Below are 22,416 nucleotides of genomic sequence, written 5' to 3' on the forward strand. Positions count from 1 at the left end.
TTTCTTAAATACAAATTATATATAAATGTCTGTCCTTTAATCATCAGGGATTTGGGAAAAAAGTAATTTTTTTAAACTCGTGACTGCTCATATCATGAAAGTTGTAGACTGATGGCCAGGAGGATGTTGGATTTTCTTGTATCTCGGAGAGATTAGGGTGTAGTTCCATTTTAACCTGTTTTTAAACAAAGCATGTGTTCCAAGAAGTTTTTGTGTCATATTTTGTTTGAAAACTTGCATACTATGAAACTTCAGTTAAAGTTTAGAGACCTTGCAGATGTCATTGTCAACTGGTTTAGGCAGGAGTCAGATAATTTCAGGAATTTACCGCGCATTACATCGAGGTTGTTGTTGTTGTTGTTGTGGTGGTGGTGGTGGTGGTGGTGGTGGTGGTGGTGGTTTTTATTTATTTATTTATTTTTTTTTGTTTACGATGCCCAAGTCTGTCTCTTGTGAAGTATTTTCAAAATATTTTGTGCTATTACTGTTAATTGTCCTTGCTCATTTGATTGAACTTTGATATTTTACTAATTCTGTACCATAATGATATACATCAATAAATGATCTTTTCTAATATAGATTTAGCACACTCTGAGCTTCATCTGTGAAGAAGTTACATATTTGTTTTTGTGTGTAATAGTGTTTCAAATAAGAAATATATTAGATGTATTAATAAATCTGCTTTTATATCCTGTCTCTGACTGCTTTTCGATGGTGTACACAGGATTCAACAAATAAAGATATACAGCTTGGAGTTACATCTTTAGGACTTGTAGTATTCCACAATGGAATAAGAATTAACATTTTTTCATGGTCCAAGATAGTTAAGATATCTTTCAAACGGAAGCAATTCTTCATCCAACTTCGAAGGGAGCCAGTAAGTCATTTGTAATTTTAAAAAAAAGTAGTGCCCTTATATAAACACGTTAAATTTGTTTCTATTAGTTAATAATTAGTGAAATAATATTGTAAAGAAAAAGGCATATTTTAGTATTTAATGTCATCTTTGTTACAGTCTGAGGATTATGATACCCTGTTAGGTTTCAATATGACAACGTACCGATCATCAAAAAATTTATGGAAATCGTGTGTTGAGTATCACACATTCTTTAGGCTGCATTCACCACAGACTCGAACCAGAAGGTTTCACCTCTCTCTTGGCTCTAAATTCACATATTCTGGCCGCACAGAATTCCAGACAATAGAAGAAGGAAGACACAGAGCCAGGCTTGAAAGACATTTTATCAGGTACAGTAATAACATGTTTTATGCTTTTTGTTGTGATTTTAAATGTTCACATAGAGCCATTTCTGTATGAAAGTGAAAGAGTTTTCGCTGGTTTTATTGTTGCAGTTGTTTTATGATAGCTGTTTGTTGTAATAGTGTTGTCACTTAAAAAGAAAAAGATAGGTGTGTGTGACTAAAGTTATTAGGAAAACAAAAGCTTAAAAAGGTCTTCATGTGAGTCTTCTGTGCCTGTGACACATCCACCAATTGTCTGCAGTTGATTGGAATCCTCCTCTCACTTTTGTACATTGTTTTCATTCACTATTTCCAAATTTTAATAAATTTTTTGATAAAACTGTACTCCATTCAGTAATATGCCTCTGCGTTAACAAGAACAATGCCACACTCTTGCAGTGGCCCTTAGACACTGTAGAATTTTTGTCACTTGAAAACTGAGATATTATGTACTGTTGCAGGTCTTCTCCCAGCAAGCGGCTTATTCGCCAAACAGTCCCTGCGCCAGTAATTGCTGAAGAGAAATCAAAACTTATTCCTTCTACACGACCTTCTCGTTCATACGATAACAAAGTAACCTCTTTGGGTGCTAGAGAACCACGCAGGGCGTGGGGTGAAGCCTCCCACCCTTCAGATGAGTAAGTACCTTTGATCATGGAAGTAGAATAGGAAAATATAATTCAGACATTAAAAACTGAATATAATTTTTTTCAGTGAGGGTGGATTTATTGATCGCACTGAAGAAAGACCTCACTTCTCACCTCTCTCAGCAAGCCGTACATTGAGTTATGTAGATGATGAGCCTGAAACCGATCGAAGTGTGAGCACTGGAGTGTATGAAATACCTGGATATGTAGATACACAATCACAGGTATCTCTCTCTCTCTCTCTCTCTCTCTCTCTCTCTCTCTCTCTAGTGTCGATACTTACCTTAATACATTCTACTTAACATACATGTAAGACTGTCTTTGGCAATATGAAATATTTGTCTTTTTATCTTTCTACTGTTACAGTGTGTTATAGAGCACATAGCTAACTTTTATCACGTGCTAGAGTGTCAGGAATGAAAGATATACCAGATCATTTCTTGTAAAATCTGGGTATTAAAAGTTCAGTGTGGGACTAGCATTTCTATTGTATATACGTTGGCCAAAAATTTTCATCATTGGACAAGTGACTCATTCAACTGGCAATGAATTTCAATAGGTGTCACACTGTGCAAATGGAGAAAGCTAATGTTTACATGCTGTTCTTGTAATGGAAACATCACCATTTTAAGTATCAAAAACAGTCTTCAGTCTCATCACTGTCCCTCAAGTCTGTACAGCGTACAGTGCTGCCATCTCATGGATGTCGTCTATCCTTACTGGTGACAGACACTGACTCGGCACAATGATCGATTCTGGCCTGTTTGACCTCCATCTAGCCTCTTGTACTACTCTCCAGTGGAACTGTAATAGTTACTATCATCACCTTTCAGAATTGCAGTCTCTTCTTCCTCCTCTCTATTCTGTAGCTTGTGTTGTACTGCAGGAATCTCGTTCTGTGGATACTCATTTGCTGACTCTTTGTGGTTTCCAGGCCTTCTGCCAGAACTGGGTTGGTCCTTTGCAAGCATCCTATGGTGTCTGTCTGTTGGTCCACATGGACTTTGTTAGCTCTTCATACTGTGCTGGAAGCAGTGGCCTTTCAGACCCATTTAGACTCAGCAGTAACAATATGCAGTTGTCCTCTCCTCCCTCCTATGTTTCCTGCTCTTCTTGCTCTCCTTTGGAAGCTCCCTCCCTTCTCCTTGTGGATTTTTACACCCGTAACTCTCTATTTGGTGCCACTATGACTGCTGTTTGATGCAGGATTGTTGAAGGCCTGCTGGCAGGACGTGCACTGGAGCACCCAAACGCTTTAGTGTGGCATGTGGAACTTTTTTGGCCATTGATTTTCCCTTCTTAGCTCATCTGTTCAATGGGGAGTTAATGGTGATTTGTGCAACACAATCATTTTCTGATTTTCTTACCTTTTCTTCAGCATTACTCGCCTGGACGCCCTCCCACGTGAGCCTTTGCTAATGCAGAGTGGGATGCCTTTTCTTCGACTGCCATCCCAACTGCTCCACCACCGTGACAGCATTGACGAGCCTGTATGGAGTCTGACCGATTACATTCTTTCAGCAACTACTTCAGCAATTCCTTCTTCCTCAGGTTTTCCCCAACAGAAGACTGTCCCACTGTGGAACCTGTAAAATTGCTTGTTAGGAACGTCAACAAAATTGTGCGTGCCACTAAAAGACTGACTGTCAGAGAGATTGCAAAAGAATATAACATTTCAGTTGTTCAGTCTTCTCAAACACCACGTGGATTGACTCCCTTTATTTTTCATTCCCCACTGCCTGGAGCCTTACAATGCCAACTGGGGAACTGGGAATTTGCCAGAAACCTTGCTCTCTGCCCGGACACTGCTCCTGTACTTATCGGTGGCTAACCAATGTCATATACTTGCCCTTTATAACAATGTCTAAAGTGAGGGCTAATTCCCTTCCCAATTGTGAGAAAGTGTCATTATTCCAGTTTTTAAATTAGGTAAACCACATCTTCACACACTGAGCTATCGTCCAGTCAGTTTAACCAGTACCCTTTGCATGTTACTTGAATGTATGGTGAGTGGAAGGCTTTATTGGATCCTTGAATCCCAGGACCTTTTGACTTCAACCCACGGTTGTTTTCGCCAAGGCCACTCTACTGTAGATAATTTAGGTCACCTGGAGTCTGCTATTCAAATGGCTTTTGTCTTGGGTCAACACCTTGTTGCAGCCTTGTTTGATCTGCCCAAAGCTTATGACACCACATGGTGCCACCACGTCCTTGCCACCTTACACGATTATTGCCTCTCTGGCGTGCTCCCAATTTTTATCTGGAATTTTCTTTGATGGCGCACTTTCCAGTTGCAGATTGGCACCTCCCATAGCACTTCCATTCTGCAGGAGAGTGGGGTTCCACAGGGTTCTCTTTTTGAGTGTCCCTCTCTTTTTAGTGGCTGTCAATGGTCTTGTGGTGGCTGTGGGGCCTGTGGTATCCCCCTTTTTGTATGCTGATGATTTTTGCATTTATTTTTGTTCATCTGTGATGATTGTTGTTGAACACAGACTGCAGGGAACTATATGCCGAGTGTACTCTTGGGCTCTCATTCATTGCTTCCATTTTTCAGCTGCCAAGACCTGCGTTACACATTTGTCATTAACGTGCATCCAGATCTGTACCTCGATAGCCAGTCCCTCAATCTAGTGGACTCTCATCATTCTTTTAGGGACTGGTCTGTGATGTGTGGTTGAGAAGGCTTCCCTGTCGTTGTAAACTCCAGCGGACATGTTGTCACACCTCGATGCTTTCTGATACCTCAGAAACACCAACTGGGGTGGGGACCACTCTACTCTGATATGGCTCTACACAGCATTTATGCAGTCCCATCTAGAAGACGTGTTGAGTCTTGCATACAGCTCAGTGTCACCTTTGATATTACAGATGCTGGATCCGATATATCATTGTGGAGTAGGACTGGCTGCTGGTGTATTGTGGACTAGCCCCATGATCAGCCTCCTTGTGGAGGCAGGGGTTCCACCATTGAGAGTTCTGCACTGACAATAGTCGATCGCTTATGTATGTTACGCATATGTTGCTCCCCGGTGCTACTGTGGTCTCTTCTTTCTAGTTACAAAGATCCGCCTGCAGTGGTAGCCCAGGTCTCCAGGTTTGAGGTTACAATTGCCATGCACATCTATTCCCTGTTTTCTAAACTCCAGCTTTCCCCTCTTGCACCTCTTCTCCGGGCCTTTTCGTGTACAACTTTGTGGACACCCTCCATCCAACCTCTGTCTTGACTCATTGCAAGGTCCGAGTAACTCTGGTCATCCTGAAATCCACAGCCACCAGTTCTTCTTCATTCTTGGCATGTTTCGGGGTTCAGAAGTAGTCTATACTAATAGCTCAATGGTTACTGGTCACACTGGCTTTGCTTATGTCCGTGCAGGATGTAATGCACTCTGCTCCTTGTCGGATGGCTGCAGTGTTTTCACTGCGTAGTTGGCGCTGTTAACTATCTCTTGTGCTCTTGAGCATATCCTTTCCTGCATCAGTGAGTCCTTTCTCATGTATAGCAACCTTTTCAGCAGTTTACAAGCTCTTCACCGTCGTTACCCTTGCCATTCCTTGGTCCTGACTGTCCAGGATTCCCACTTGGTGTGGTCTGTGTGTGGGACGTGTGTCACTTTGGGATCCTGGGGGATGAACTCACTGACATGCTGGCCAAACTTGCTACCAGTGAGCAGCTTCTTGAAATCAGTATCCCAGAATTGGACCTTCGAAAGTTCTAAGAATTAGGAATACAGAATGGCATACTCTGACTTAGCTGAACCACCGACGGGCAATAAAGTAGGTAATGAATTTGTGGAGGACCTCCATGCGGGCCTCTCACAAAAACTCATCGTCCTTTGTGAGCTCTGTATCGGACATACTCGGCTGACCCATGGTGATCTCCTCCATTGCCTGGATCCACCACACTGTTGTTGTGATGCCCATTTGATGGCAATCCACATTTTGTTGGACTGTCCTAACCTAGCGATAGTGCAATGGACTCTTAACCTTCCTGACTCATAACTCCTGGTGTTAGTGGACAATGCATCAGTGGATGACCTGGTTTTACATTTTATTTGTGAAGGGGTTTCTACCACTCCCTCTTAGGTATTGCACCTCAGCCTTTTTGGCGCATTGAGGGGTTGGTGGGACATGGTGTTGTGTCATCTGCCCTGAATGGGCACCAGCAGTCTGGGCTTGGTGGTCCGCCCCAGCCCTCACCTTACCTGCTCGTTTGCTTCTCTCCCTCCTCTTGCATATTCTGTTTGACTTGGTGTTCTTCCTCTGTTTTCCTGTGCTTCTCTTGCACTGTCTATTTTGCTAATCTTTTCTTAGTATTGCTGGGTGGGGTGCCTGTGGTAAGTGGTGGGCAGTATGGCTCCCATCACAGTCTGCCTTTGGAGGCCTCCAGCTGCTCCCTGGATGTGGCACTTTGCCCACTTTTTTCTTTTACCCCCATTTCTTTTTCCTTTATATAGGCTTCGTTGACCTTGGGGTTTTCGTTCCTTGGGTTTCATGCACTAGGCCCTTATTTGGTGTGTAGTTTCTTCGACTTACCTGTTGCAGGTGGGAGTGACTGATGACCTCGTAGTTTGCCCCTTTAATCGTTAAACCAGCCAACTATATAAATTGAAAGAACTGTGTGTTCCTTACTTTTTTATTCCAATGAACCAAAAGACTTAATTAAGTATTATATTTAATTTAAACAAATAAAAAAAAACTGTATAGGTTGGCTTGCTTCTTCAGCTGATAACAACAAAGATTAAAATGGAAACCAAAAGATGAAGGATAACAGTTATCAGTTTGAAGCTTGATTTAAGACCATAACAATTAACGAACATTGGCTTGTTGTACCTGACAATCTTGGTCTTCATACATACAATACTTACTGATGTGCAAAGAGAAGAAACTGGGGTGGGAGGGGTCCATCATGACAGTTTCAGCTTTTGTGCAGGCTGCCTAACATTTGTTCACCTAATTTGTTAACAGTGTTTGCTATCAACTAGATGTTGACTCACCACTCTGCCTTAGTTTGTATTGTAGGTTTTGTTGTTGGCCTCTGAAACTAATTTCCACTGACTGTATAGTATTACTTGTGCTTTTGTGTTTGTATGTGAATTAAGCTGGAAGTTACAATTAAGTGCAAGTTCCAAGGGGAGCAGTGTAACATTCTTTGTTCGTATTCTCTTGGCGTAATAAAACTTGTCATTACTGTACAGTAGCAGTTTATTTTAATTACTATTGCTTATTACATTCTCTAGGTCCTTGATTGTCATTGTATTTCCTCTTATATAATGCATTTATGTTATGATATACCCAGTTTTCCAGTTGCACTTTTTATAACACTGTGTGTGTGTGTGTGTGTGTGTGTGTGTGTGTGTGTGTGTGTGTGTGTGTGTTTTCAAGATTTATATTTTTCAGCTTGATACTAAAAACCCAGCAGTGGCTTGTTAGGGTCCTAGTACATTGTTGTTGCTGTAGTCTCAGTGGTCACCACTTCTCTATAAATTTCTTCTTGTTCATTCTGTGGTATTCCAATGCTGATGCAAATATTCAGTGGGCACTTGAGTATGTATTTGGGTGTCTGTGTGCTATTGCTGAAAAAGAGCTAATACTCGAAATATAGTGTGAATACTGTTTTCTGTTGACATCTGTCATGGTGTATGCAATTTCATAACACTGCCGTTTCTGACTCTTGCAAAATAGGTGCACTGCAATAGTCCTTTTGATATTTCTAGATTATCTTTGATTTTCTTTATTTCCTTTAATTTTTAAATATAGAAGTTGTGTTCTGTTGATACTTTGCATCTACTTCCAGTGTTTCAAGACACTTGTCTCATTTTGGAAACTAAATGAACAACTCTGTTAATATACACAAACAAAACAGCAAACATCAGAGGTAAAGTGGCGTATGTTATTTTAGTCAATCATACACAGTATCCCCAACACATAATATATTGCTAGAAGCAGCAGCATGTTATGGTCAAATACCAATTCAGATGTGTCATACTTCTATCAACAACAAATCTTTCTGGTAATTTGCACTGTAGAGTGCATAATCTCTATTTACCAGAATGAGCTGATTGTTATTTTTCTGATTTCTTCAAACTATTGGTACCACACAACAGCAGCGTAAGATTTTCCAGCTGAACTTGGCTATGATGGAAATAATTTGTAGTGAAACAGTCTTGTAGGTAGGGCAACCACAGCTCTGAATAGTCATCTTGGGTATCAATAAACCACTTCAGCTGTATTTAGTCCTTTATTATTGTATCACTGCCAGTTTCATGATCTTAAGAGCCACACCTTCAGGTAAACATCTGCATAACAATAAATCCAGAAGGAATAACAACCATAAGATGTACACCAGTTAGGTAAATTATTTTAAGATTTTAAAAAAATTAAAAATATTAAAAAATTTTGCATTAGAGTATCAAAACGTTAGTGCTCACATAATTAAAACATTAGATCATAAAAGCTCGGAACTTTGTACCCATCATTTGATGTCTGTCAGAACAGAAAACCACTAAAGGTGGTGTGTTACAGAATAAAACAGCCAATTCCAATATAGTGGATGGGCCCTAAACAAATCGTACTATAGTGATCCATTGGTAACTTGAAAATAAATCAAAAACAATTAAGACCTAATTTTGGACTTGAATGGAAAACCAAGAAGTGGTTGCCGTGAAATGGAGGGATGTTGTAAGATCAAACCTCTCAAATAAATTGCCATTGATGGAAAGGCAGAACCTGAAAACTGCCCTTACTGCTTCTCCAAACTAATTTTTTTTTTTTAAGTTTCATGTACTCTTAATAAGTAACAAATTCACTACAGCCTTGGATGCTTTTCATGGTCAAAGTGAAGAATTTTTAAAACATTTTTAGGAAACAATTTTTATAACTTTAAAGTTCTTGAAGTCTTTTAGTTTTAAGGTTGATTCAGTGGATCCTGCCGGCAGATCTGGTTCGTTATTGTAATATATGCATATGATTATCCTCTTTTACGTCATTACATGCTCTAGCTTTAGCATAACTTATGGGTGTGGTTGTTGCTGCTGTGGTCTTCAGCCCTGAGACTGGTTTTATGCAGCTCTCCATGCTACTCTATCCTGTGCAAGCTTCTTCATCTCCCAGTAACTACTGCAACGTACATCCTTCTGAATCTGCTTAGTGTATTTATCTCTAGGTCTCCCTCTACGATTTGTACCCTCCTTGCTGCCCTCCAATACTAAATTTGTGATCCCTTGATGCCTCAGAACATGTCCTACCAACCGATCCCTTCTTCTAGTCAAGTTGTGCCACAAACTCCTCCCCAATTCTATTCAGTACCTCCTCATTAGTTATGTGATCTACCCATCTAATATTCAGCATTCTTCTGTAGCACCACATTTCGAAAGCTTCTATTCTCTTCTTGTCCAAACCATTTGCTGTCCATGTTTCACTTCCATACATGGCTACACTCCATACAAATACGTTCAGAAACGATTTCCTGACACTTAAATCTATACTCGATGTTAACAAATTTCTCTTCTTCAGGAACGCTTTCCTTGCCATTGTCAGTCGGCATTTTATATCCTCTCTACTTCGACCATCATAAGTTATTTTGCTCCCCAAATAGCAAAACTCCTTTACTACTTTGAGTGTCTCATTTCCTAATCTAACTCCCTCAGCATCACCCGACCTAATTCGACTGCATTCCATTATCCTCGTTTTGCTTTTGTTGATGTTCATCTTGTACCCTCCTTTCATGACACTGTCCATTCCGTTTAACTGCTCTTCCAAGTCCTTTGCTGTCTCTGACAGAATTACAATGTCATCGGCGAACCTCAAAGTTTTTATTTCTTCTCCATGGACTTTAATACCCATTCCAAATTTTTCTTTTGTTTCCTTTACTGCTTGCTCAATATACAGATTGAATAACATTGGGAAAGGCTACACCCCTGTCTCGCTCCCTTCCCAACCACTGCTTCCCTTTGATGTCCCTCGACTCTTATAACTGCCATCTGGTTTCTGTACAAATTGTAGATAGCTTTTCGCTCCCTGTATTTTACCCCTGCCACCTTCAGAATTTGAAAGAGAGTATTCCAGTCAACATTGTGAAAAGCTTTCTCTAAGTCTACAAATGCTAGAAACGTTGGTTTGCCTTTTCTTAATCTAGCTTCTAAGATAAGTCGTAGGGTCAGTATTGTCTCACGTGTTGTAATATCTGTACGGAATCCAAACTGATCTTCCCCAAGGTCAGCTTCTACCAATTTTTACATTCGTCTGTAAAGAATTCACATTAGTATTTTGCAGCCATGACTTATTAAACTGATAGTTCAGTAATTTTCACATCTGTCAACACCTGCTTTCTTTGGGATTGGAATTATTATATTCTTCTTGAAGTCTGAGGGTATTTCGCCTGTCTCATACATTTTCCTCACCAGATGGTAGAGTTTTGTCAGAACTGGCTCTCCCAAGGAATGTTGTTAAATCGCGGGGCCTTGTTTCGACTTAGGTCTTTCAGTGCTCTGTCAAACTCTTTACGCAGTATCATATCTCCCATTTCATCTTCATCTACATCCTCTTCCATTTCCATAATATTGCCCTGAAGTACATCGCCCTTTTATAGACACTCTATATACTGCTTCCACCTTTCTGCTTTCCCTTCTTTGCTTAGAACTGGGTTTCCATCTGAGCTCTCGATATTCATGCAAGTGGTTCTCTTTTCTCCAAAGGTCTTTTTAATTTTCCTGTAGGCAGTATCTATCTTACCCCTAGTGAGATAAGCCTCTACATCCTTACATTTGTCCTCTAGCCATCTCTGCTTAGCCATATTGCACTTCCTGTCGATCTCATTTTTGAGACATTTGTATTTCTTCTTGCCTGCTTCAGTTACTGTGTTTTATATTTTCTTCTTTCATCAATTAAATTCAATATTTCTTCTGTTACCCAAGGATTTCTACTAGCCCTCGTCTTTTTACCTACTTGGTCCCTCAGAGCTACCCATTCTTCTTCTACTGTATTTCTTTCCCCCTTTTGTGACAATTGTTCCCTTATGCTCTCCCTGAAACTCTGTACAACCTCTGGTTTAATCAGTTTGTCCAGGTCCCATCTCCTTAAATTCCCACCTTTTTGCAGGTTCTTCAGTTTTCATCTACAGTTCGTAACCAGTAGATTGTGGTCAGAGTCCACATCTGCCCCTGGAAATGTCTTAGAATTTAAAACGTGGTTCCTAAATCTCTGTCTTACCATTATATAATCTATCTGAAACCTGTCAGTATCTCCAGGCTTCTTCCATGTATACAATCTTCTTTTATGATGGGTATATATATATATATATATATATATATATATAAAAAAACAAAGATGAGGTGACTTACCGAACGAAAGCACTGGCAGGTCGAAAGACACACAAACACACACACAAAATTCTAGCTTTCGCAACCAACGGTTGCCTCGTCAGGAAAGAGGGAAGGAGAGGGAAAGATGAAAGGATTTGGGTTTTAAGGGAGAGGGTAAGGAGTCATTCCAATCCTGGGAGCGGAAAGACTTACCTTAGGGGGAAAAAAGGACGGGTATACACTCTCGCGCGCGCGCGCACGCACATATCCATCCACACATATACGTATATATATTTACATTTTACACCAATATTCCTTGTTCTCATTCACCATTATTGTATCACCCAAAAGACCCCCAACCATTTGGTCGGGCCGGTATATCCTCAGCTCATTTGTGAGCCGTCCACAGGCAAGTTGTTTACTTTCCTGCCGTCAGTATGACACAGCATGTGGCTGCGTCCCCCTGTTCATGATTCTGTATCGATTGGAGAAGCTGTAAGTGGGGTATTTAGGTTCTGCTTTTCTGGAAATAGCTATTTATGTGTTTGGTTCAAATTGAACATGCCTCAATTTTGGGGCAACCACTTCTTGGTTTTTCTTTCTGGCCCAGAATTAAGTCTTAGCAGTTTTTCATTTATTTTTGCCTTACCATTGGATCACTATAGTATAATTTGTGTAGGACCCATCTGCTATATTGGAATTCGGCTGTTTTGTTCTATGACACACTGTCTTTGAGCAGTGTTTTGTTCTGAAGGACAATAAATGTTGAGTTCAAAGTTCTGAGCTTTTCCGCTCTTAATGTTTTAGAGACACAAGCAGACATTAGTAAAGGCAAAGAGTTTGGGCAGTGTATGTGCGGATGGATATGTGTGTGGGCGAGTGTATACCTGTTATTTTTTCCCCCTAAGGTAAGTCTTTCCGCTCCCGGGATTGGAATGACTCCTTACCCTCTCCCTTAAAACCCACATCCTTTTGTCTTTCCCTCTCTTTCCCTCTCCTTCCCTCTTTCCTGATGAAGCAACCGTTTGTCGTGAAAGCTTGAATTTTGTGTGTATGTTTGTGTGTGTATCAACCTGCCAGCGCTTTTGTTTGGTAAGTCTCATCATCTTTGTTTTTAGATGTATTTTTCCCACGTGGAATGTTTCCCTCTATTACACACACACACACACACACACACACACACACACACACATCATCAATGCTTCTTTTATATGTAGCTGAGTATGGACTACTGTTAGCAATTTTGGTGAATATCTGACTTGTGCCAGTGATGAAAAGTAAAAGGTTTGACATGCAGTGTGGGCTGTGAAGAATGTTGCTTGAAGTCAGCATGCCCAGTGAGTTAATTTTATTCTCTGAGAGGAGAGTAGAATGAAATTTTCTCTGGGTACAGCATTTGGCACAATGTTTAGCTCATTCTGAGAAGCTACTAAGTGGTGATAAAAACAGTGCCATACATATCCCTAACTCAAGTGTAAATGTATGTTACAGTTAATTATTAATTGATTTTCAAAATATATTTCTCGTTTTTATACCATCACTATACTCTCTCAAGCACAGTAGAAATATGCAATTAAAATGATATACTGACATTATTTAAATGGAGGGCTACTTTCAGCCTGTTGAGCCATCAAGTGATTTTGGTGGATCATTTTGAATTGCATACTTCATCTTCCCCATTTCAAGTAACCTTTTGGATATTTGTTGTTGTAGTAAATTTTATTGTGACATCCATTTCACTTGCTGTTAGAATTATCAATTGCTTTCTTCTGTAACTTCTCACAGTTCCCCTGTGTGATATGATGAAAACTGAATCTGAGGCACTAGCAAATTAATAAATTTTGTTATTAGCTAACATAAATGCAACAGAGATAAATAGTTCAAAGTAGAGACTGACTAAATGATATAGATAGAGAGATTTTAATTAATGTATTGGAATCCATTACAAACAAACCTAATTCTTACCTCAATATAATGGAAGGAAACATTCCACGTGGGAAAAATTATATATAAAAACAAAGATGAGGTGACTTACCGGACAAAAGCGCTGGCAGGTCGATAGACACACAAACAAACACAAACATACACACAAAATTCAAGCTTTCGCAACAAACTGTTGCCTCATCAGGAAAGAGGGAAGGAGAGGGGAAGACGAAAGGAAGTGGGTTTTAAGGGAGAGGGTAAGGAGTCATTCCAATCCCGGGAGCGGAAAGACTTACCTTAGGGGGAAAAAAGGACAGGTATACACTCGCACACACGCACATATCCATCCACACATACAGACACAAGCAGACATATTTAAAGACAAAGAGTTTGGGCAGAGATGTCAGTCGAGCCAGAAGTGTAGAGGCAAAGAAGTTGTTGAAAGACAGGTGAGGTATGAGTGGCGGCAACTTGAAATTAGCGGAGATTGAGGCCTGGCGGATGACGAGAAGAGAGGATATACTGAAGGGCAAGTTCCCATCTCCGGAGTTCGGATAGGTTGGTGTTGGTGGGAAGTATCCAGATAACCCGGACGGTGTAACACTGTGCCAAGATGTGCTGGCTGTGCACCAAGGCATGTTTAGCCACAGGGTGATCCTTATTACCGACAAACACTGTCTGCCTGTGTCCATTCATGCGAATGGACAGTTTGTTGCTGGTCATTCCCACATAGAATGCATCACAGTGTAGGCAGGTCAGTTGGTAAATCACGTGGGTGCTTTCACACGTGGCTCTGCCTCTGATCGTGTACACGGGTATACGACTTCCTCAAATCCTGCCCTGAAATGAGATCCATCCTTCATGAAATCCTCCCCACTCCGCCAAGAGTGTCTTTCCGCCGTCCACCTAACCTTTGTAACCTGTTAGTTCATCCCTATGAAATCCCCAAACCACCTTCCCTACCCTCTGGCTCCTATCCTTGTAACCGCCCCCGATGCAAAACCTGTCCCATGCACCCTCCCACCACCACCTACTCCAGTCCTGTAACCCGGAAGGTGTTACAGCTCATCTTTCTATCCCATATTCCTTGTGGCCTCAGTTTACATTGGCCCTGCTGCCGTACCTCCCACCTAAGTGAAATTACACCTATATTGTTCTCTGGTGTCTCCCTCTTTCTCTATTCAAACTTATCCCTGGCCTTCCCTCTTCCCATACTTGCGTTCATGACATAAGAAAGAAACTCTTTGCAGAGTCAAGTGGCCATCGCAGATTGGCACCCAGTGATTTGTGGGAATGCCTCGATGCAGATCTTTTTATGCCATATTCATGATATATTTCAAAATCGTCTTAAGGTCAGTGCTATAAAATACACAAATCAGCCACACACTAATATACTTCGAAACAAAGAACGGATGTACAGATTTATACTTACAAATATAACATAAAGTATACAACGTAAATCATCTAAAACTTGAATTGTATAATTTTGTGAATGCGTCAAGACATTAAAGCAGCAATTTGGCAAATGATAGTAGGCAGGGAGGCACTTATTTTGTTGTGTAGCTAATTAAATCTCTTACTAACCTTGATATTGAAGGAATATTTTTTAAATGGAATGATATAATTTTTAATGGCATTCAAAAGCTCTTGAAAAGATCGAACTATGATGTAACGCTGTTTAACGTTGGTATTAACACTTTGCCGTCTGCACGTCTTGCTTGGTGCCGGCAGTGCTAATTCGTATTACTTGGCTTGTCGCTGGCAGTTCTTGACATTATCGGGAGATTATAAATTGTTACGTTTTACTAATCTCATAATTAGTTCTCATAAGCTCTCAACCCTGTTCCCCTTCTTTCATGAAACTTCGAAGATGTGCATTTGTAAATAAATACAAAATTCGTTTGTTGCATGTATTTGTTTATTTGCATTGTCTTCGGTACTAAGTATTTGTCTTTCATATGATAACACAGCAAAACAGTCTCAAAGATGTAACGCAACTCCACAAGACTTGCACATTAAGTTGGTTGTGGTTCTTTTTTTGTTTTTGGAACACAAATGGCAGTTTCTTCATTTTCATTTATTCGTTACAGAAATAAGTATTAGTTGGTGTTGCTTTATGTGACCAGAAATTCTGTCAACCGGATCATGATGAGACATACGCGATGTACTGGCAATCTCCAGGTTTTGCTCAGAACCAAGTACATGGTTTTTTTTATCTATGAATCGGACACTATCAATAAAAAATTGTGAAATCGGAGACGCTTGTGTTCTGTAATGAAATTTTGACATGTATGGAATGCATTAAATAATGTGCAATTAAAGAGGTACATGCAAACCTTTTTTGACCATTTTATAGTTCTTCTGTATAGAGGGTGATAACTCAAATATTGGTCTGCCCAATCCACTCCTTTCATGTATTTGTTGTAGTCTAATATACTTTCATGGTTTTTTTAATTGTGTAATTAGTTTTTCTACATTTTCTTTGAGTGTCAGTTAAAGTGGTGTTATGTATTGTAGAGACCATTTATATCATTTTAGTTTTCGAAGCTCTCCATACCTGTGCGAGTACTTCACCTTTCCCTTGATGACGAAATTCAAACACATTGACTTTTGCGCGTTTTAATTTTTCCGGAATTCCTCTATTTTGCCTTATCATTCCAAAAACTCGTATTTTCTTTTCAAGTAACGTCTCTGCAAGTTCTGCACTGTTATAATAATTATCCATAAGAAGGCGTCAATAGTTCCATCGCTGTTTTTGCTGAAGGCTGTCCAGCACTGGAATATGTCTTGAACGAGGAAATGTATCTCGTACTAGAATCACACAGCGTCTGAATGAGTCTACCATATTTTGTAATTTTCGGCAGATTATAAACTTTAAAATTTAACTGTCCACACCACGGTATCATTCTTTCATCAGTTGAGATGTTTTGTCTTAGATTAAAAGTTTCTTTAAACTTTTTGGAAAAATTATCAATTACAAATTGCACTTTCAAAAGCCAGTCGGCATTATCTGGTTTGTTGTTGTCAGAAAAATGTACTAATGGTAATATTTGTCTGAATCGGTTGCGGGACATTGTTTTGCGAAATATCAGTGTGTCCATCAATGGATTCATTGACCAGTAATCATCGATCCTTGCTTTTTTTTACACTCCCCATAAGGATAGCAAACCCAAACCATTTTCTAAGTTCGGGTCCCGTAATGTCAACAAATTTGGCATTTTTTAAAATCCAGTTTCCTTCTATTGTAATGTAGACTGTAGTACTTGTTGGTTTTGTTACTAATGTATTCAAATAGATAATTACCAGTATATGATTCTAAGACATCATCAACCTCTGTGTATCTTTGGGAAATATATTTGGACCCAGAGATCCTTCAAATTTATTATTGGTCCTTGGTAAATCAACGTCTGACCACATTGCACTGTCTTCCGAATCAGTTGGCAACTGTAGTGTTCGCTGAATTCTTTGTGGACGTGTTTCACTATCATGCGACGATTCTGCTTCACTTTCATTTTTTTGATATCCAATGTCCTCTTCCCAATCGGCCATGTCGTCCATAACATCAGACAAGACGTCCACACATTCATCGTAAATAATTGTATCATCTCTTTCATCTGCCAAGATGAAAGGGCACAAATACTTTAAAAACAAAAAAACTTGTTGATGTGCGTAACTTATTGTTACCGAAACAAAACGCCAACAGAATGCAAAAAATACTAAAGTGCTGTCGCTGGCCACTGCGTGATACTATGCTCACAATACCACTTAGGTTTTGCCAGCCACTGAGTGATACTATGCACCCAACACCACTGTGGTGTCGCCGACGGTTGTCTGCTATTTCCTGCACGACACCACTGTGGTGTCGCTGGCTGTTGACCCCTACTTCGCGCATGACATCACTGTTGTGTCCCCGGACCGCAAAGTGTTAAAACGTCTTGCGGAATTATCCAAGAAATGTGCTAAACTTGAAAGGCAAGGTGGTCAGAAACAGCTACTGTGGTGTAAACTTCACCATTGGGGCTGTCAGGTCGGGCTCCATCATTGTATGTCACACGGAGATAGGCCTACACTACTAGGATAAAATGAATCTTCTCTTGCTCCTATGTTATGCAGAATAGGTTTTGGGTCAGATATTATTGTTGTTAATGAAACTGAATGTTGACTTCCACTTTACCAGAAATGGCATGGGAAAATTATTTCAAATGTGTGTTAAGTACTCTTGTTTCAATTAAAAGATTTCATGGAAACAAACAGTCGAAAGACTTCATGTGGCTGTGGAGCATGCGACGAGTGCTCCACTTGGCAGACTTTACACTGAAGTAGATTACTTTAGCTGCCTTGCCTTTCAATTTTAGCAAATTTCCTGGATACTTCTTGCAAAAGTTTCAGTGTAAACATTAACAGGTATTACAAAACTGTACTTGCCTTTCAAGAGCTTTCAATTTCCATGAACAGTAAATTGTTCCATAAAGAAAAAAAAAAAAAAAAGCCATATTTGCTTCAATATCTTCCTTGATAAAAGAATTAAGAATAACACCCATGCAACTAAATGACGTACCCTTCTGTGTACTATCATTTGCCAAAGGCCACGTTTTGATGTCTAACCATTTGTGAAATAAAAGGCTTGAAATTGTAGATGATTCACCCAGTACACCTGATGTTGTATTTCTATGCATAACTTTGTAAGTCGTCATTTCTTGTTTCATTTCCAAAGTACATTGTGTGTGTCTGATATATGTATTTTATAACACAGACTTGAAGCTGATGATGATTTCAAAACCTGTGAAATAAAAAGCTTTGTGAGCTAGGTATTCCTACATATCATTGAATTGAACTTCATGTATCACGTAACACTTAACTCTGGCTTGTCAGAGTTGGTGGAGCTATCTAGTGCAAAATTGTTGTCCAGTTCACTTGCTGTTTGTATCTTCCAGCCTCCATCTGTCCTTTCTTGAGTCCCTCCACCTCCTCCTCTTCCTCCTCCTGACACAAAACCTCATTCCCAGTCAGGTAACTTTCTCGTTATTCGTGTTGTGGTGCTCCGATGCTGATGCAGATATTCAGGTTCTGCAATAACAATTCAGATGTGCTGAAACAAATGAAAGTAGACAAATAAGACTTACTTAATATTAAATTTTTGTGACTCGTGCAGAATGGTTCAACATTGGATTGTTCTGTTTGTTGGGGTAATGTCCTTGCAATATTTCAATTATTTTCTTTAATTTCCCTAATTTTTTAAATATCAGGAGTTTTGTGTTCTCTCGATACTTCATATCTGCTTTGTTCTTTTGATACTTCGTACCTACTTTATAGCACTGCAAAACAGGTACTTGACTGATTTTGAAGGCTCAAGATAGCTTTTATGAAAAACTAAAGCAACTATTTAATGTACACAAATGGGACAGCATGCAAAAGAGGTAAAATGAAATACGTTATTTTCATCAACCACTGGCGAGATCTCCAATACACAATATATTGCCAGAAACAGCAGCAAGTTATGGGCAAATTATAATTCAGATATGTCATGTTTTTATTAACAAAAAATATCTCTGGTAATTTGCAGTTGACTGTCTCTGGTCTCTAATGTCGGATCTCTTATTTATCAGAATGCGCTAATTATAGTTAGTTTTTTGATTTCTTCAAACTATTGGCTCCATTGTTTTAAAAACACAATTGCAGCCTAGGATTTTCCAGACAAACTTGAGTATGATGGAAATAATTTGTAGTGAGGGCACAGTTACATTTACCTTAGTCAATGGTATGTCAGCAATGTAGCTTTTGTATGTTGTTAAGAATTGATAACTGTGGTGGCAGTTTTAGTGAGCATCAAATTTGTGCCAATGATGAAAAGTAAAAGGTTTGACATGCAGTTTGGACTGTGAAGAATGTTACTTGAAGTCAGCATGCCCAGAGAGTTTATTTTATTCATTTTGAGGGGAATAGTGACATTTTCTCTGGGTACAGATTGCGGCACTATATTTCCCCCACCCTGAGCAGCTGCTAAGAGGTGGTAAAAGAGTGCCTCGCATGTCCTTAACTCAAGTGTAAATGTATGTCATAGTTTATTATTAATTTATTTTAAAATGTATTTCATTTTTTAATCCACCTCCATACTTTTTGAAGTACGGTACATGAAATATGCAGATACAATCTATTGAAGTTACTTGCGTGGAAGGCTACTATCAGCCTCTTGAGATCAAGTAATTTCAGTGGAAAATATTGAGTTGCATACTTCATCTCCAGCAGTTGACATTACCTTTTGGATAATTATAGCTTTACTGATATTATTATTATTTTTTTTAAAATTTTTTTTGTGACATCCTTTTCACTTGCTGTTTATTCAGTTGCTTTCTTCTGTAACTTCTCACAGTTCCCCTGTGTGATAATGACGAAAATTGCGTCTGAGGCACTACCAAATTCATAAATTTCATTACTAGGTAACTTAAATGAGACAGTCTGGGATTGGAAGTAGAGACCCATCAAGTTATCTAGACACATTCTTGAAGTATTTGTGTTGTATGAGACAAGTGCCAACTCGCCTTCAGAGCTCTTCAGAAGAAATCCACACTAAGAAAGTTAACTAATGTTAGTAAGTCAACTTAGATGCAATGAAACTGGGTGAAATAGAAATGAACAGTTGTTATCTGCTCTTAAAAAATGAGGAATCTTAGGCTCCATATTAGTTGTTGTTAATCTCATAAATGTAGAGATTGTTTTTTGTCTGCTGCTGGGTGGTGAGTCTTTCTGGATTTAGTTGCATGTAATTTCAGTCTGGACTATGGATTTAAGTATTTACTGGAAGTTTAAAATGACTACCTGAAGAAAGATATTAAGTTTGCAATATTTTATTCTTAGATTTCTGAAGAAGGTCTGGTTGTTATAAGAATTACACCTGATGAACAAGGAAGATTTGGGTTCAATGTTAAAGGAGGTGCCAATTTAAATATGCCAATTGTTGTATCCAGAGTGGTTCCTAATACACCAGCTGACAGATGCTGTCCAAAACTGAATGAGGGAGATCAGGTATGTCATATGGAGATTCTTCAATGTTAACCTTCTTCACTAGAAGCCTAAAATGATTTTAACTGTGCAGTACAGATTGATTATTTTGCTAGATAATGAATTTACTTGTGGATTAATAAGAGAATTTTTTGCAGTTTGCTTTGAAGTCTAGTCTCTATCTTTCAAACTGTCAAAAAATTTTGTTATGTAATTATGGTAAATGTGTGTAGAGTTTGTAATTTGTAGGTAAGTGAAATTACAACTTCATTAATGTAGTTATCAGTTACGTTTCATATGCATTCTATGATTTCTTGAGAAGGTGACCAGTAGAGTGAATTCAGAGGTGTGATGTAACAACCAATAACAGGTTAGATTGCCATATAGATGGTTAAGCAACTTAAATGAGGGTTGCTAAAAGAAAAGTGACAAGTCAACCGGACATATTCAGATAACTAGTATTTCATTTAGAATTAAAGATTGTTTTATCTTCTGTATTTATTTTGCCTGTAAGATAACGATAAATAGAATTAGTTTCATGATGTGTTTCTTCTAACTTTTAATGTTTTTCTGTTTGTTAATGAAACAAAACAAAAATTGAGCAACTGACATTGGTAAGAAATACATTCTGCCAAGCACTTTACTATGACTTTTTGAAAGTCTGTGCAGATTATTTTTTGAGTCATCAGTCTTCTGACTGGTTTGGTGTGGCCCACCAGGAATTCATGTCCTGTGCCAACCTTTCCATCTCAGAGTAGCATTTGCAACCTAAGTCCTCTATTATTTGCTGAATGTATTCCAATCTGTTTTTCTTTTCAGTTTGTACCTGCCAAAGCCCCCTCTAGTACCATGGATGTTGTCCCCTGATCTGTTAACAGATGCCCTATCATCCTATTCCTTCTTCCTTGAGTAACCACATGGACCCCAAAAATGGGCCCGCAAAATCGATACGGATATGATCGCAGGGCCGGCGAGGCACAGGCCAGGGTGCAAACGACTGAGGAGGGCTTGCCTGGTGACGCGCACAGACTGTACACCCACGGACCAGGCGCTCAATATCGCCATCGATGCCGGGCCAATACACATGCCGGCGAGCCAGAACTTTCATACGGGACATAACCCAGTGCCCGCAGTGTAACAAACTGAGCACTCGAAGCCGCAATTCCAGAGGGATGACCACCCGGTGGGCATCAGACTCCATGGCCAACAGGAGGACATTATTGACCACGGAGAGCCTGTGGGACAGGTGGCGCCAGGCGCTGAAATCGGACTGCATCCGACGAGTAACATAGGATGGCCACCTGTGGGCCACGTAGTTGAGAACCTGCCGCAAGACAGGGCTGCAGCGGGTAGCTGCAGCAACATCAGCAGCAATAAGAGGTTGACTGTCCAGCGCATCCCGGTGGGTGGAATCAGAGCAGAGGACCTCCTGTTGGTCAAAGGCAGGATCGGGGCCTGCTGGGAGGTGTGTCTGCATTAGCATTGTGGGCGGTGAGCTTATACCGGATGGTGTAAGCGTAATTACGTAAAAACAATGCCCAGCGCTGGAGACGTTGAGCTGTCTACTTGGGAAGGTGAGAGTGGGGTCCGAAAAATGTAACCAAGGGTTTATGGTCCGTCAGGAGGGTGAACTTTGCCCCAAAGAGATAGGTGTGAAATTTCTGGACGGTGAATACGATCGCCAGGGCATCCTTTTCAATCTGGGAGTAGTTCCGTTGTGCTGGGGTCAACGTCTTAGGGGCATAAGCGATGGGCTGTTCGGAGCCATCGACATCCCAGTGCGTGAGGACGGACCCAGTGCCGTATGCTGACGCATCAGCTGCCACAACCAAGGGGCGGTCCGGAGAGAAGGGAGTAAGGCAAGGGACGGACTTCAGCATCACCTTTAAACAGAGAAAAGCCTGGTCACAGGCAGGAGTCCAAACAAAAGGTACCCCTTTGCGACGCAAGTGATTGAGGGGTTGAGCAATGGAGGCAGCATTGCCCAAAAACACCTGCAGTTCAGATAAGTCCTTGACGAGGAAGGGCCTCGATGCTGCGACATTACAACCCGAAGGGTGAATGCCATCTTTGCTAAGCCAGTGGCCTAAGTATTCCACTTCCGGCTGGAAAAAAACAACACTTGTCCAGCCAACAGCGTAGACCAGCAGACTGCAGAGCATGAAATAAGGCGCTGAGGTTTTGCAAATGTTCCTGGTGGGAATGCCCGGTGACTAAGATGTCATCCAGATAATTCACACATGCAGGGATAGGCTGTGTAAGCTGCTCCAGGAATCGCTGGAAAATGGCCGGCGCCGAAGAGACAC

At 40.1% G+C, this 22,416-nt stretch overlaps 1 protein-coding gene across 3 annotated transcripts in view; it reads left to right on the plus strand.

Moving 5' to 3' along the window:
• Positions 1 to 22,416, plus strand: part of LOC124607116 (tyrosine-protein phosphatase non-receptor type 4) — a 181,454-nt gene that overhangs the window by 91,643 nt on the left and 67,395 nt on the right. For all 3 annotated transcript variants that reach the window (XM_047139317.1, XM_047139316.1, XM_047139318.1), the window contains 5 exons: positions 725 to 877; positions 1,016 to 1,248; positions 1,704 to 1,880; positions 1,957 to 2,113; positions 19,967 to 20,134. In XM_047139317.1, the coding sequence (XP_046995273.1) occupies positions 725 to 877; positions 1,016 to 1,248; positions 1,704 to 1,880; positions 1,957 to 2,113; positions 19,967 to 20,134 (888 nt within the window). The remainder of the gene's footprint in view (positions 1 to 724; positions 878 to 1,015; positions 1,249 to 1,703; positions 1,881 to 1,956; positions 2,114 to 19,966; positions 20,135 to 22,416) is intronic.

This window comes from Schistocerca americana, chromosome 3, assembly GCF_021461395.2.
Source record: "Schistocerca americana isolate TAMUIC-IGC-003095 chromosome 3, iqSchAmer2.1, whole genome shotgun sequence".
NCBI lineage: Eukaryota > Metazoa > Arthropoda > Insecta > Orthoptera > Acrididae > Schistocerca > Schistocerca americana.